Source organism: Stomoxys calcitrans, chromosome 5, assembly GCF_963082655.1.
Source record: "Stomoxys calcitrans chromosome 5, idStoCalc2.1, whole genome shotgun sequence".
Taxonomy (NCBI): Eukaryota; Metazoa; Arthropoda; class Insecta; order Diptera; family Muscidae; genus Stomoxys; species Stomoxys calcitrans.
This window is the reverse complement of record NC_081556.1, coordinates 10,550,417-10,567,278: the sequence shown is the minus strand read 5'-3', so window position 1 is coordinate 10,567,278 and position 16,862 is coordinate 10,550,417. Positions and strand designations below refer to the sequence as shown.

Here is a 16,862-nt window from a genome sequence, read left to right as displayed (position 1 = left end):
GGGGAATCCAGATCGTGAGAAGACGAGGCTATTACTGAAAGGAAGTAAGAAGGTGGTCTGTATAGCTATTGCTATTATAACGGGACACAGGACTACAAGTTCACTTATGCAAAATCGGTGCGTCAAGTGATGACGTTCCGTTGTCATTGCCCGGCTTTCTTTACGGACATTAAAATGGCCATAAGGGCAATAACAATTAGAATGGTAAGGCAACGAACAGTCTTGGAGTATAAGGAGATTAACACCTCTGAGGATAGTACAATCAGCATCGTTTGGACGCCAGGTCATAAGGGAGTAATGGGGGATGAAAAGCCAGAGAACTGCCGCCAAAAAACTTGAAAACCCGAAGCCTTTCGGGTCGACGCAGTTTGATTTAAGGGCAGGGGCGACAAACACTGTAGAACAGCGAAACAGTCGGTAGGACGGCGAAAATCCTATGAGATGGTCCGACAAAGCTTTACTGAAAGGAAGTATTGGGTTGCCCAAAAAGTAATTGCGGATTTTTCATATAGTCGGCGTTGATAAATTTTTTCACAGCTTGTGACTCTGTAATTGCATTCTTTCTTCTGTCAGTTATCAGCTGTTACTTTTAGCTTGCTTTAGAAAAAAAGTGTAAAAGAAGTATATTTGATTAAAGTTCATTCTAAGTTTTATTAAAAATGCATTTACTTTTTTCTAAAAAATCCCTAATTACTTTTTGGGCAACCCAATAGTTTCCACATTATCCTCTTTATGTTAGAACAAGACAAATATAGTTCTTCGTTCATGGCGAAACATTTAAAGTTGGTCTCATTTGTACAACAACCACAAATCATATGGTGCAATCCGTTATCTTGCCATCAAGCTGATTGACGTTTTGCCAACACAAGCAAAGAAATTTGTGTGCTTGACCATGTTATCGATTTCTTCATTAAATCGAATCTTGCACGTGTTAACAAATAATAACAACAAAATAATAACTGTGCGGTTTTAACAATACAAAAAATATGAAGTTCTCGTATAAGGTAAACTCTTTCACTGATTTATTGAACACATTTTTAAGCAGAAACATATTTTCAGTTTTCCAATCTGTTGGGTACCATCTACAGAAAGGGCAACATTGTCTTTACGCCCGATGGAAATTCCATAATAACACCTGTGGGCAATCGCTTGACTTTGTTTGATTTAAAAAAGTAAGTTTTCTTGTGTAAAATTTCATAAACTTTTATTAATTTCTGACTTTATTTAGTAACAAGGCTCGAACTTTGTCCTTGGAGTCCTGCTATAACTACCGAACTATTGCACTTTCGCCGGATGGCAGTCTGCTGCTGGCTGTCAACGAAGATCATGAGGCCCAGCTTATTAGCTTGGTCTCTTGTACGGTCATTCATCAGCATAAGTTTCAACATGATGTGCGATGTGTGGTCTTCAGTCCCAGTGGTGAACACTTTGCTGTGGCCATGCAGAATCTGGTGTTCATTTTCAAATCACCAGGTGAAATAACGGGCGAGTATAATCCCTTTGTCTTGGAACGCCATTTTCTGGGAGGCTTTGATGATGTCACCTATCTAGATTGGTCCTCTGACTCCAGATTCTTGTTGGTTGGTTGTCGTGATAATTCCACCAAGGTCATTGCCATACATTTCATGAAGCACTTTCGCACCTTTGTTCTGGGTGGACACACCGACTCCATAGTGGCTTGTTTTTTCGAAAATAACAGCCTAGATGCAAACACTTTGGCCCGAAATGGTCAATTATGCTTGTGGGAATGCAGTCGTGAGCTTTCTTCCATAGAGAAAGTAGAGGAACATGAACGTGCAGAATATATGAATTATTTGACAAACAAAAGATTGAAGGCGGCCAAGAAGGTTGCTGATGACTCTGAAGAGGAGGATGATGATGTGGAAAATACTTTGGAAAAACGTAATCCCACTGCTGAGGAACTTTTGCAGGCTGGCAAAATTGTGGATGTCAATGAGATTGAGGATGAGGATGTTAAAAGAGGCCATCCCTTTTATTACAAAAAATTGGGACGCTACTATCTGGCGGATGAGCCGCGCAAAGAGAAACGCGATGCCATGCTAACGGCGGCCCACTATAATCGTAAAACCAAGATTATGGTGGTAGGTTTCAGCACAGGAGCCTTTTATCTATACGAGCTGCCCGAAGTCAATATGATACATTCCCTCAGCATTTCAGACTATGCCATTTCTACGGCTCTATTCAATAGTACAGGAGATTGGGTGGCCTTGGCTTCCCGAGAACTGGGACAATTGCTAGTCTGGGAATGGCAGTCCGAACAGTATATAATGAAACAACAGGGCCATAGCAGCGAAATGACTTGCATGAGCTATTCCTCAGATGGCCAGTACATAGCCACGGGTGGCGAAGATTCCAAAGTGAAATTTTGGAACACCCAAAGTGGGTTTTGTTTTGTAACATTCAGTGAGCATACAAGTGGGGTAACTGATCTACAGTTTAGCCGTGGCAAAAAGTTTTTGGTAAGCAGTTCTTTGGATGGAACTGTAAGGGCTTTTGATATTAACAGGTGAGTTGCGGTAATGTTGTTGAGTTTTAGTCTTGAATTTTTTTTTCTTGTTTCACAGATATCGCAATTTCCGCACGTTTACTTCGCCACGGCTAGTGCAATTTTCCTCTGTGGCCTTGGATTATTCGGACGAATTGGTAGCTGCCGGTGGTCAAGATGTTTTTGAAATTTATTTGTGGTCCATTAAAATGGGTACATTGCTTGAGGTTATCAGCGGCCATGAGGGTCCTGTATGTTCCATGGCCTTTTCTCCTGTACCCACTTCATCGGCTTTGATTTCGGGTTCCTGGGATAAGACTATTAAAATTTGGAATTGTCTTGAAAGCAAATCAGAGCATGAAACCATCGATTTGCTCTCGGATGTGACCTCAGTGGCGTTTAGTCCCAATGGAGAAAATGTAGGTGTTGTGTGGTTGGGATTTTTTACCTTATCTAATGGATGTATGTTTTTTGTTTTTATAGGTGGCAGTTTCCACTTTGAATGGCAATATTTTGGTGTTTGATGTTAAAACAGCTGCACAGTTGAGTACCATAGAGGGCATAAATGATTTGGATAGTGGTCGCTTGGAAACTGATGTTGTTACAGCCAAATCCAATAAAAAGGGAAAGTAAGTAGAAATTATTTGAAAATGATGGAAAAAGGCCGAAGGTTGGAAAAGGGCAAGACTTTGATGTTGTCTAGTAAGTTGTGTGTATTTCACACAACCTCTACTGTAGCGCAGAGGTTAGCATGTCCGCCTATGACGCTGAACGTCTGAGTTGAAATCCTGGCGAGACCCTCAGAAAAAAATTTCAGCGGTGGTTTTCGCCATCTAATGCTGGCAACATTTGTGAGGTACTATGCCATGTAAAACTTCTCTCCAAAGAGGTGTCGTACTGCGGCACGCCGTTCGGACTCGGCTATGAAAAGGAGACCCCTTATCATTGAGCTTAAAACTTGAATCGGACTACACTCATTGATATGTGAAAAGTTTGCCCCTGTTCCTAAATGGAATGTTCATGGGCATGCTTGGGTTTTTCTCTGTCAGAACGAAGACTAGGCGATTTTTTTGGCTTTATCAAGAAAATTAAAAAAAGAAGAACGAAGACAATCCAGTTATTACAAAAGTTTTTAATATTTTCTAAAGACGGTTTAGGGTTTATTTGATGGAATTTGTCCGGCTAAAGATCATATGTGAAAAATATATAATTTTGATTCTTAAAAATTTCGAAACATGCTCCATGTTCGTCCTCAGGGAGGAACAACCTTGAAGACGAACGCTAAAAGTGCTGCGAAATATTGAAAAATATAATAAATTCTTATTTTTTTTTTAATTCTTGTTTAATATGACCCACTTTTAATTTTTAGTAATTTTTTTTTTAATATTTTCAGGTATTTTTCTTCCATAGAATATTCAGTAGATGGTGAATGCATATTGGCCGCAGGCAATTCTAATGTTATATGCATTTATCATGTCAATGAGGCTTTGCTGTTGAAGAAATTCGAAATTACACAAAATAAAAGTTTTGATGGTTTAAATGTGAGTAACAGAAATAAAAACCAAAAAAAAATTATTTATATTTTTATTACTTTAAATCGTTTTAGGAGTACATTAATCGCCGTAATTTAACCGAATTCGGAAATATGGCCTTGATCGAGCAAAGAGAAGAAACTGAGGGTGGTAATGTTGCCATACGACTACCAGGTGTCCAAAAAGGAGATATGGCTGCGCGAAACTTTAAACCTGAAATGAAAGTATTTTCGGTGAAATTTTCACCAACCGGCCAATCATTTGCTGCAGCATGTACAGAGGGTCTTTGTATATACAGTTTAGATAAAGGTAAGGTAAACAAACATTTCCTCTCCACTTTGAAAGATTTTTTATAAATTCTCTTCATAAAGGTGTGGTTTTTGATCCTTTGGATTTATCTTTGGAGGTAACCCCCAAAGCCATAAAAGAAGCCATCAAACATAGCGACTATTCCCAAGCTTTAATAATGGCTCTAAAATTAAATGAGAATAATATAATAAGTTTAGCTTTGGAAAGCATACCTCATCAGGATAGTAAGTTTTTGTGGTGTGTTTTAATTAAGGATACCCAGCAATAATTGTTCTTTCTTTTCTTTTACTTAGTTCAATTAATTTGTTCCACCTTACCTGATAATTTGGCCCATCGTTTGCTTCAGGTGATAGCCCGCCTCTTACAAACTTCGCCCCACATAGAATTCTATTTGAAATGGTCTTGCAGTTTACTTATGACACATGGCAACAAGGATGGAGTTTTTCAACATGCCTCACTGCTGGCTCTTCACGAATCCATTTCAAGAAAATATGAAACTTTGAATAGAATGTGAGTAAAAAATATTACTTAAAACTAGGAAAAATGTTTTAAATTTTAGAAAATTTTTCTTAGATTTAATATTTAAAGGAAATTTTTAATATATTAATATTTATAGGATATTTTTTAAAAATTTCATATTAAAAAAAAATTTTGAGAGAACTTCATATATATAGGAGTTATTTCAAAAATGTCATATTTATAGGAAAATTTTCAAAAAATTCCTTTAAATAGAAAATTTTTTAAAAATTTCATATTTATAGGAAATCTTTCAAAAATTTCATATATTTGTATAGAAAAATTTTCCAAGTGTCATATTTATAAGAAATTTTTTCAATAATCGATTGAGGAGCAATTCAAGTTCGTATTGGAAAGGGTACTAAAACTACACTTTGCCAATACAAAGAGTACTAAAACTAACTTTTCCCAATGGAAAGAGTACTAAAACTACCATTTGTCAATACAAAGAGTACTAAAACTACCCTTTTCCAATACAAAGAGTACTAAAACTACCGTTTGCCAGTACAAAGAGCACTAAACTACCCTTTGCCTATATAAAGTGCTATAACCACCATTTGTCAATACGAAGAGTACTAAAACTACCCTTTGCCAATACAACGATTACAAAAACTACTCATTGGCAATACAAAGAGTACTGAAACTATCATTTGTCAATGCAAAGAGTACTAAAATACACTTTGCCAATACAAAGAGTACTAAAACTACCATTTGTCAATACAAAGAGTACTAAAACTACACTTTGGCAATACAAAGAGTACTAAAACTAACTTTTCCCAATGGAAAGTTTACTAAATACATATTCTTAATGCAAGGAGTACTTAAACAACCCCTTCCCAATAGAAATGAGACTAAAGTTACCCTTTCCCAATGGACAGGGTACTAAAGCTACCCCTACCCTTTGGAAGGGGTACTGAATCTACCATTTTTAAATGGAAATTGTACTAAAACTACCCTTTCTCAATGGAAAGTGTACTAAAATTACAATTTCTTAATAGAAAGGAAACTAAAACTACCCAATGAAAAAGATACTAAAACCAATGAAAAGGGAACTAAAACTACCTTTCCCAATGGAAAGGGTACTAAAACTACCTTTTCCCAATGATAAGGGTACTAAAACTACCCGTTCTTAATGAAAAGGCCATTAAAACTACCCTTTCCCAATGGCAAGGGTACCAAAACTACCCTTTACCAATGGAAAGTAATACAAATACCCTTTCTTATCGGAAAGGCTATTCGAAAGTGTACTAAAACTACCCTTTCCTAATAGAAAGGGTACTAAAACTACCCTTTCCTAGTAGAGAGGGTACTAAAACTACCTTTTCGCAATGGAAAGGGTACTAAAACTGCCCTCTTCCAATAGGAAGTGTACTCAAAAAACAATCCTCTCCCAATGGAAAGTACTAAAGGGTATTCGAAAGTGTACTAAAACTACCCTTTGCCAATAGAAAGGGCACTTAAACTACCCTTTCCCATTCGAAAGGGTACCTAAACTACCCTTTCCCAATGGATTGAGTACTAAAACAACCCATTCCCAATGGAAAGGGTACTAAAACTTCCCTTTCGAAACGGAAAGGGTACTAAAACTACCCTTTCCCAATGGATTGAGTACTAAAACAACCCATTCCCAATGGAAAGGGTACTAAAACTACCCTCTCGAAATGGAAAGGGTACTAAAACTGCCCTCTGCCAATGGAAAGGGTACTGAAACAAACCTTTCCCAATGGAAAGGGTACTGAATCTAGCCTTTGCCAATGGAAAGGGTACTCAATCTAGCCTTTGCCAATGGAAAGGGTACTTAAACTACCTTTTGCCAATGGAAAGGGTACTTAAACAACCCTTTGTCAATGGAAAGGGTACCTAAACTATCATTTTCCAACGAAAAGGGTAATTAAACTACCCTTTCTCAATGGATTGAGTACTAGAACAACTCTTTCCCAATGGAAAGGGTACTTAAACTGCCCTTTGTCAATGAAAAACATACTTAAACAACCCTTTGCCATTGGAAAGGGTACTAAAGCTAGCCTTTCCGAATGGAAAGTGTACTAAAGCTACCTTTTTCCCCATAGAAGGGTACTAAACTACCTTTTCCCTATGGAAAGGGTGCTAAAACTATACTTTCCCAATGAAAAGGGTACTAAAATTACCCTTTCTTAATGGAAAGTGTACTAAAACTACCCATTCCCATTGGAATGTGTGCTAAAACTACCCTTTTCCAATGGAGAGTATTAAAAATGCCAGTTTCTTATTGGAAAGGTATTAGAAAGTGTACTAAAACTACCCTTCCCCAATGGAAAGGGTACCAAAACTATCCTTTCCCAATGAAAAGGGTACGTAAACTACGCTTTCCTAATGGCAATGGTACTAAATCTACCCTTTCCTAATGGAAAGGGTATTTAAGCTACCCTTTCCTATTGGAAAGGGCACTAAAACTACCCTTCGTAATGGAAAGGGTACTGAAACTACCCTTTGCCAGTGGAAAGGGTACTGAAACTACACTTTGCCAGTGGAAAGGGTACTTAAACTATCTTTTGCCAATTAAAAAGATACTTAAAATACCCTTTGCCAACGGAAGGGGTACTTCAACTACCTTTTGTTAATGGAAAGGTTACTTAAACTACCCTTTGTCAATGGAAAGGGTACTTAAACTACCCTTTGCCAATAGACAGTGTACTAAAACTACACTTCCGTTATGGAAAGGGTACTAATGGAAGGTGTACTGAAACTAACCATTCCCAATAGAAAGTGTACTAAAACTACGTTTTCCCAATGGAAATGGTACTAAAACTATCCTTTCCAAATGGAAAGGGTACTTAAGCTACCCTTTCCTATTGGAAAGGGCACTAAAACTACCCTTCGTAATGGAAAGGGTACTGAAACTAATATTTGCCATTGGAAAAGGTAATAAACTACCCTTTGCCTATGGAAAGGGTACTTAAACTACCATTTGCCAATGGAAAAGTTCTGAAACTACCCTTTGCCAATGGAAAGGGTATTAAAACTACCCTTCCTTTAAGGAAAGGGTACGAAACCTACCCTCTCTTTAAGTAAAGGGTACTAAAACTACTATTTCTTTGTGGAAAGGGTACTAAATGTACTCTGTTTTATGGAAAGGTTACTAAAACTACCCTTTATTTAGGAAAAGGGCACTAAAACTACCCCTTCTATATAGAAAGGGTGCTAAAACTACCCTTGTTTTATGGAAAGGGTGCTAAAACTACACTTTCTTTATGGAACGGGTACTAAAATTACCCTTTCTTTGTGGAAAGGGTACTAAAACTACCCTTTCATTGTGGAAAGTGTACTAAAAGTACCCTTGTTTTATGAAAAGCGTACCAAAACTACCCTTTCTTTGTGGAAAGGGTACTTACACGACCCTTTCTTTGTGGAGAGGGTACTTAAACTACCCTTTCTTTGTGGAAAGGGTACCAAAACTACCCTTGTTTTATGGAAAGGGTACTAAAACTACCCTTTCTTTATGGGATGGGTGCTAAAACTACTCTTTCCTAATGGAAAGGGTACTAGAACTAACTTTTTCCAATGGTACAGTTTCCATTGGAAAAAATTAACTTTCCGTTTGTACCCTCAACCAAATTTGTTATTCAAAACAGCAAAAATGTTTGCTCAAACAGCAGTTTTTGTCTGTTGAAAATGGTATGTGGTAGTAGCAAATACTTGGGTTAGCTAAATCAACAAAGAAAATCTGCTGTTTTAAATACAAAAATCTACTGAAAAAAATGTTATACTATTTTTTATGTTTGCCTGTTACTTGTTTTGATTACTTTTGGCATTTTTTCTAAATTTTGTTGGAAGAAATGATTTTCATTTGTGGAATGTTACTGTAAAGAAGCTATCTGATTGATACATCCGTTTGTATACATTTCGAAATGTGGGTGAGCTCGCTCGCATTTTTTGTTATTGCTCTACTAATGTTTACATGACTGCCAAGGCCTTTTGTGTTTAAATTTAAGGAAAAAAGATTATGGAAAGTTTACATCCACTGAGACACGCATTTAAATTCGTATTTTATTTTTTCTTTTAACATCCACTTCAAAATTAAGCAGCAGTAATTTTCAGCAAACAAGAGACTTTTCAGCAGTTGGCCTGCTGCTCTGAAATTGCAGAACTACTGCTGTAATAGCAGAACTACTGCTTTAATAGCAAAACTACTGCTTTAATAGCAGAATTATTGCTTTAATAGCAGCAAAATTAACTACTTATATTCAGCAGACAGTGTTTGCTATTTTCAGCAAACTTTTTTCTATGAGTGTACCTCAACAACAAACTGTCACCACAATTAAACCACAAATGGCAAACTGTTACGCTTTTGCCATTTTTTTGCGGTGTGGGAGTCTCCATAATCAGTCGTACGAGACACTTTCGAGAATCTATTCCGCAATTGTAAATAGCCTTTCTTAGGCGGATGTTAACGTGCTAAAAAAAAAACGGAACATTAATTTCCATCATAACCACCAACGACTTGAATATCACGGCATGACAATTGCAGAACCAAAAAAGACAAAACTATTGAGGACTGTCTTCCTAGCTTGCTAAAGATAGGATACCATTCAGTACAGTATAATTCTGGTGCTACACCGTCTGTCGATTCTTGCAATGGGTAACTGTTTGGGCACCAGAAAGTCCAAACTTTTCAAAACTCATGACGATCAATGCACAACACTGGATGATACTTCCACCATTGTTGCAACGACAACATCACAGCCGCTTGAGCAAAGTTTTCCTCTGCTGCCTCAAATCACAAATCAATCAATGTATGAGACATTAAATACCAAAGCAAAGATTTTTGTGGCATTGCATGACTATACCGCACTTACCATCGATGATTTAAGCTTTGCCAAAGGAGAACATTTGGAAATTCTGAACGATACACAGGGCGATTGGTGGATGGCGCGAAGTAAAAGGACCCGCCAAGAAGGTTTTATACCCTCAAACTATGTGGCCAAACTGAAATCTGTCGAAGCTGAACCATGGTATTTCGGTAAGATCAAGCGCATTGAGGCTGAAAAGCAATTACTGCTGCCAGAAAACGAACATGGGGCATTTTTAATAAGAGACTCTGAGAGTCACCCCAACAGCTATTCGCTGTCAGTGCGAGATGGTCACACAGTGCAACACTATCGCATCGGTCAACTGGAAGATGGTCATTTCTATATTGACACAGATACAACATTTATCACAATTCAAGAACTTGTCGCTCATTATTTCCTGTATGCTGATGGACTGTGTGTCAGGCTTTGCAAACCATGCGTACAGTTTGGAAAACCTATCATCGAAGGACTGTCTCATAGAACTCGAGACCAGTGGGAAATTGATAGAACATCGTTGAGATTCCTACGAAAATTAGGCACCGGGCAGTTTGGTCAGGTGTGGGAGGGTTTGTGGAACTATAACACGCCTGTGGCCATAAAGAAGCTCAAACCGGGCACCATGAATGCGAAAAGCTTTTTAAGTGAAGCTCAAACAATGAAGAAACTCTGCCACCCTAACCTGATACAATTGTATGCTGTGTGTACGGTGGAGGAGCCCATTTACATTATAACCGAACTAATGAAGCATGGCTCTTTGCTGGACTACCTGCGCTCTACTGCAAATAAATGGCGCAGCATTAGGATGCGGGTGCTAGTTGACATGGCAGCTCAAATTGCTGCTGGCATGGCCTATTTGGAATCGCAGAACTACATCCACCGAGACTTGGCAGCCCGCAATGTTCTGGTGGGCGACAACGACATAGTTAAAATTGCGGATTTTGGTCTGGCTAGACTTATAAAGGAAAATGAAACTCAAGCAGATGATTGCGGCAGATTCCCCGTAAAATGGACTGCCCCTGAAGCAGCAATTGACAGTAAATTTTCCATAAAATCGGATGTTTGGAGTTTTGGTATTTTGCTTACAGAACTGGTTACCTATGGCCATATACCATATCCTGGCATGACAAATGCCGAGGTGCTGAGTCGTATTAAACAGGGTTACCGCATGGAAAAGCCCTCAAATTGCGATCAACAACTCTACGAGATCATGCTGGAATGTTGGCATAGAGAGCCAATGCGACGACCTACATTTGAGACCCTTCAATGGAAGCTAGAAGATTTCAAGACAACGGATCAGGGAAATGACCGCTATATCGCCATTCCGAACACACTAAAATATAAAAACATAAAAGAAGTTACCTACTCCCCAGCACCCAAGTCGAACAAAACGAATTATTTTGTCTTTGAATGAGACCAACCAACACTGACTGACATTTGCGGGCATTTACATTCTTGGCAAACACACTCACAATCGTAGATAAAAATGGATCAGCTTGCATACCAATTATTTTATAAAATTATATTTTTATAATTATGAATAAATCTAACGCTATGTATTTTAATAATATACCACAAACTTTTTTTTTTTAAGATAAATCATGGTGTGTGTCACACGAAGGAGGAATACGAAATAATCATTCACAATAACTACAACACCAGTCACAACCAACTGTTAGAGCAACAACAACAACAACAACCATGTATCTACCTGTCGTGCTGTTAAAACCATTCGTTTTACGAAGAGAACCCGTTAGGCCACTACGTGTCGCACATGGGCAAAAAACCAATGCGAATCGAAATAAAGGTGTCGCTACAGAACGCATTGAGATATAGTAAAGAAATTTCGCTAGGCAATATTCACTCAAGTAATGTAGTACATCTTCAGGGCCTTAGTGGAATTTTTCATAAATTTAATATTTATAGGAATATTTTTAAAAATATTATATATAAAAGAAATTTTAAAATCAAAAAATCATAAAGGGTAATTTTTTAAGAGCTATAGAAATGTTAAAAAAATCAAACACATGACCGTGACTGCGCCTCAAATGGTCCATTCGTTTAGTCCAATATTGGCATACTCTTTTCAACATTTCGGCCGTTATCTCAAGAATAAATGCTTCAATTTTGTCTTTCAATGCCTCAATTGAAGCGGGCTTATTTGTATAGCAGTTAATTGGACAAACCGTACATTCACTCTACAATTCGAATAAGCCGGTGTGAGCGCGAAACTAACTCTCTCGGTGTGTGCCATTAACTTGGTCATGAGCGTAAACATAGCCCGACAAAAAAAATTGTCTGCAAATTGCAAATTTTGCCCATGAACATTCCACTAAGGAACAGGGGCAAACTTTTCACATATCAATGAGTGCAGTTCGATTAAAGTTTAAAGCTCAATGATAAGGGGCCTCCTTTTTAAAGCCGAGTCCGAACGTCGTGCGGCAGTGCGATACCTTTTTGGAAAGAAGTTTTACATGAGGAGGAGGGGAAAACCACCGCTGAAAATTCTTTCTGATGGTCTCGCCAAGATTCGAACCCAGGCGTTCAGCATCATAGGCGGACATGCTAACCTCTGCACTACGGTGGCCTTAAATCGCACGATCTAAGCGGCCAATTGATCGGTCTCGAATGTGAAATAAAATGTTCAGCGAACTCGCCTCTCAAAAAGTCCATTTTTTTGAAACCACATGTCATGCAAGTCAAGCTCTGGCATTTTGGGCAAGAAGAAAGTTGGTTTTCATCTCAGGGTAGCGCTCACCATTCACATTTACACTGCGATTCCTATCAACTTTGAAGAAGTACGGTCCAATGATACCACCAGCCCATAAACCGCACCAAAATGTGACTTTCTGGATGCATTGGTAGCTCTCGCAATGCTTCTGGCTGATTTTCACTCTAAAATCGACAATTATGCCAAAAATGAGCATCTTCGCTGAACACAATTTTTCGATAAAAAAAAGTGGATCTTCCGTCAACTTTCCACGAGCTTATTCAACAAAAATTCTGCCTTGCGATAGGTCGTTCGGCTTCAATTCTTGCACCAGCTGTATTTTGAAAGGCTTCATACCTAAATCCTTCCGCAAAACTTTCCACATTGTTGAGTAACAGAGGCCCAATTGATAATTGATGATCATCATTAACACTGGCCGATACATCTGCGATATTTTCTTCAGTTCGCACTTTACGTAAGCGTGTTAGTGGTCTAATGTTCAAAAATGTAGGTTAGGTTATGTTAGGTTTAAGTGACAGTCTGCCATCAAACTCACTTAGACTTTTTCACCCATTGTGATACCACAGGAGCAGAAGAAGGAAGATTCCTTCTAGTTCCTACCGTTGAACCATCCAGATCGCTTTAAAAAGACCAATAACTTGCGAATGTTCACATCCGCTAAATCAGACAGGTTTTCAAAGAAATGAGAACCTAAAGTGGAACCCCTTCTGACTGCTAGTGCGGAATACACATACTGAAGGTGTGTTGTGTGTTCTGCAAAAGTCGATGCTGCCAACCTTCAGTCTGTCTGCAAGTTTGTCCGCTTTACAATTCCCTGGGATACCTCTGTGGGCCGGCACCCAGAACAGGTGAATTTTGAACTGTTCAGCCATCTAGTTGAGAGATCTGCGACAGTCGAGGGCGGTTTTTGTGTTCTATCAGGAATAGTGGTACAGTACTTTTTTATCAAAAAGCGGCTGAGGTAGGGTGTAATCCACATTGTCTGGAACATCGGATATTGTATCAATCTTTACTGATTTATGAATTCGCTCAACGAGTTTAGGGTCATTTGAGTTTGGATGTTAGATGTACTCCATTCTTAAGAGACTTTATTTGAGCCCGATATTCCCATGGGGATTATGCGAGTAAGAAGGCTCCCAGAGTGGCTGTTGGTGGATTTAGGGGGTGTTGTGGATCCCCAGAAACGTGGTCCCGAAAGTGGGTATGATCTGATCTACTCCCAAATTGTGATCTACTCCCAAATACCTTTCATTTGATTCCCATATTGCCTTGACCCGTAATTGGTTATCAATATGATAAGCAATGAGAGCCTTCATTTGGTCGGTAAATTTGTACTCTTGGGGAAGGGATGGTGCCCCAAATACATGGTCCCACATTTGGATATCAGATTCGCATTCTACTCCCAAATACCTTTACTTGATGGTCAATAAATAACCCGCAGAAAATTTGTCGCGAAAATGAGTATCAATTTCGTACTCTTTTCCCTTTTGGGGGTTGGAGTGGTCCCCCAAACACTTGGTCCCAAATTTGGGTGTCAGATTCGTGTTCTACTCCTCAATATCTTTCGTTTGAGTCCCATATTGTCGTGTTTGGTTTGTCTATATATTTGGTAGGTTTTGGGGTGGGGCGTCCCCCCTAGGTTCCCCATCCGAAATTTGAATACCAAATTTTTGTTTTTAGGTTTCTATAAGAAAGCACACAAAATTTCGCTTAAATCGCACCACCCATCTCCGAGATCTGGAGTTTCTGAAAATAAGGTTAAGGGGAAGGGTACCCCAAATATAGAAAATTTTTCATTATTTTTTTTAATTTTTAAAAATATCGTATTTGTAGGAAATCTTTTTAAAAATTTCATATTTAGGACATTTTTTAAAATTTTATTTTAATAAGAAATTTTTCAAAAATTTAATTTTTGTGGAAAATTTTTCAAAACTTTCATATTTATAGGAAATTTTTTGAAAATTATATATTTAAGGAAATTTTTTAAATATTTCACATTAATAGAAAATTCTTCATAGGTTTCATATTCTAAGGACTTTTTTGAAAGATTCTATATTAACAGAAAATTTTGAAAAATTTCATATTTTTTAGGAATTTTTCGAAAATTTCATATTTTGGGAAATTTTTAATAAAAATTTCATATTTAAGGAAATTTTTCAAAAATTTCATATTTATAGGAAATATTTCTTAATTTCATATTTATAGGAAATTTTTCATAAATATCTTATTTATAGAAAATTTTTCATAAATTTCATATTTATAGGAAATTTTTCATAATTTTCATATATATATAGGAAATTTTTCATAAATTTCATATTTATAGGAAATATTTCATATTTATAGGAAATTTTTCATAAATATCATATTTAAAGGAAATTTTCATAAATTTCATATTTATAGGTAATGTTTCATAAATATCATATTTATAGGAAATTTTTCATAAATTTCATATTTATAGGAAATTTTTCATAAATTTCATATTTATAGGAAATTTTTCATATATTTCATATTTATAGAAAATTTTTCATAAATTTCATATTTATAGGAAATTTTTCATAATTTTCATATATATATAGGAAATTTTTCATAAATTTCATATTTATAGGAAATTTTTCATAAATTTCATATTTATAGGAAATATTTCATAAATTTCATATTTATAGGAAATTTTTCATAAATTTCATATTTATAGAAAATTTTTCATAAATTTCATATTTATAGGAAATTTTTCATAAATTTCATATTTATAGGAAATTTTTCATAAATTTCATATTTATAGGAATTTTTTCATAAATTTCATATTTATAGGAAATTTTTCATAAATTTCATATTTATAGGAAATTTTTCATAAATTTCATATTTATAGGAAATTTTTCATAAATTTCATATTTATAGGAATTTTTCAAAATTTTCATATTTTGGGAAAGTTTTCAAAAATTCCATATTTTGGGAAATTTTTAAACAAAATTTTCTAAAGCTTCATATTTAAGGAAATTTTTCAAAAAATTTCCTATCAAAAGGAATTTTTTCATAAATTTCATGTATATAGGAAATTTTTCATAAATTTTATATTTAACGGAAATTTTTCATAAATTTCATATATGTAGGAATTTTTTCATAAATTTCATATATGTAGGAACATTTTCATAAATTTCATATTCATACGCATTTTTTTTTAATTTAATTTTTAGAAAATTTTTCAAATATATATTTATCGGATTTTTTCAAAAATTAATATTTACGGTAAAATTTTTTAAAACTTTTATATTAATAGAAATTTTTAAACTTTTTTTTATTTATTTTGTTTTCTTATTCATTTTGTTTTTCGTTACAGTTGTGATTTTAACAAATACACCATGCGTGTGTTGGTCAAGACAGCCAAAGAGCAGTACGCCAAAAAACCCGCCATGAATGAAAATGCTGAAAATTCCTCCGCTGATGAGAATGAGATGGACGCAGATGATGACGATGAGGGTATGATTTTAATAAAATCTAAAACCTCCAATGATTTTAATGAAACTGAAAGTGACGAAGATGATTTGGACACCGAAGAGGAGGATGAGGATGATGTTTAGCTAGCTTATTCCAAAACTAATTTTTAGACTAAGTCTTAGGCATAAAAATAAAACCCATGCGAAATTGTGATTTTTAAAATCTTGATTTATTTCGTGTTACTTGTTTATCTGTCTGTCTGTTATCACCTTGTACTTCTTATGTATATACATTGAGTTTTGATTTATGGTTGGTATGTTCTTTTTAGATTGTTTTGCAAAAAAGCAACAAAAGCATTTCATAGAATAATACATTGTTTAAGGTTAGGAGTTACTTTGTTATGATGGTTTATGTGTTTGATAGAGTGTTAGCTTAGTTTTACTTGAATATTTTTTTTTTTGGAAATTTCACTACTGCTATTCTCCATTCAAAGGATATGCCAATTGTATTGAGTGTGGATTTTAGGGGGGAAAGGTGTTTATATAAAATAATTTATGGTTTGGGTTTTTTTCTGTTTGGAAATTCTTTAATATAGACTAACTAATATTAGATAAAACATATTTTTTGTATTTAAATTAATGTATTTTTTTTTTTTTTGGTAGGGTCATTACGCAAGAGAGTATTTTTTAGCTTAGTAGTGAGGCTTATTTTGTGTTATATTTTCATTGTTTTATATATATTTTTTTTTGGTATTTTAATGATTGATATACGATTGTACAAATTCTAGCATAGTTTTTTATACATACTTAAAGCTATATTGTTTTTGTTATTTTTGATTTGTTTCTTAATTTTTTGATATCATTATGATTTCGTTAAAAAGTACTTATGCAAAATATGTTGTTTGAATTTAACAAGTGTGATTTCTTTTTGTATGTTTTTGGGATATTCTTGATAGAATTGATATCTGCATTGTTTACATCGATAACTTAACTTCATAGTAGGAAATAGAA

The 16,862-nt window shown here is 35.7% G+C and overlaps 2 protein-coding genes across 2 annotated transcripts; both read left to right on the top strand.

Annotated features, from left to right (window-relative positions):
* The first annotated feature begins 929 nt into the window (after positions 1-929).
* LOC106081251 (periodic tryptophan protein 2 homolog) lies at positions 930-16,100 on the top strand. The gene is made up of 10 exons (XM_013243090.2): positions 930-1,004; positions 1,060-1,172; positions 1,229-2,527; positions 2,586-2,925; positions 2,990-3,135; positions 3,900-4,047; positions 4,113-4,347; positions 4,410-4,571; positions 4,641-4,857; positions 15,755-16,100. The coding sequence occupies exons 1-10, from the start codon at positions 987-989 to the stop codon at positions 15,993-15,995; spliced, it is 2,919 nt and encodes a 972-aa protein (XP_013098544.2). The 5' UTR covers positions 930-986; the 3' UTR covers positions 15,996-16,100.
* Positions 9,242-11,143, top strand: LOC106081252 (tyrosine-protein kinase Src42A). The gene has a single exon (XM_013243091.2). It carries the CDS (start codon positions 9,478-9,480, stop codon positions 11,101-11,103), a length of 1,626 nt encoding a protein of 541 aa, XP_013098545.2. The 5' UTR covers positions 9,242-9,477; the 3' UTR covers positions 11,104-11,143.
* Positions 16,101-16,862: the final 762 nt, after the last annotated feature.

What these genes read in the sequence shown, in the direction of transcription:
- LOC106081251 (XM_013243090.2), top strand. An exon ending in ACTTTGTTTGATTTAAAAAA is followed by an intron (nt 1,173 to 1,228) that starts GTAAGTTTTCTT and finishes GACTTTATTTAG; the next exon opens with TAACAAGGCTCGAACTTTGT. An exon ending in AAGCATACCTCATCAGGATA is followed by an intron (nt 4,572 to 4,640) that starts GTAAGTTTTTGT and finishes TCTTTTACTTAG; the next exon opens with TTCAATTAATTTGTTCCACC.
- LOC106081252 (XM_013243091.2), top strand. Translation starts at nt 9,478, where the DNA reads ATGGGTAACTGTTTGGGCACCAGAAAGTCCAAACTTTTCAAAACTCAT.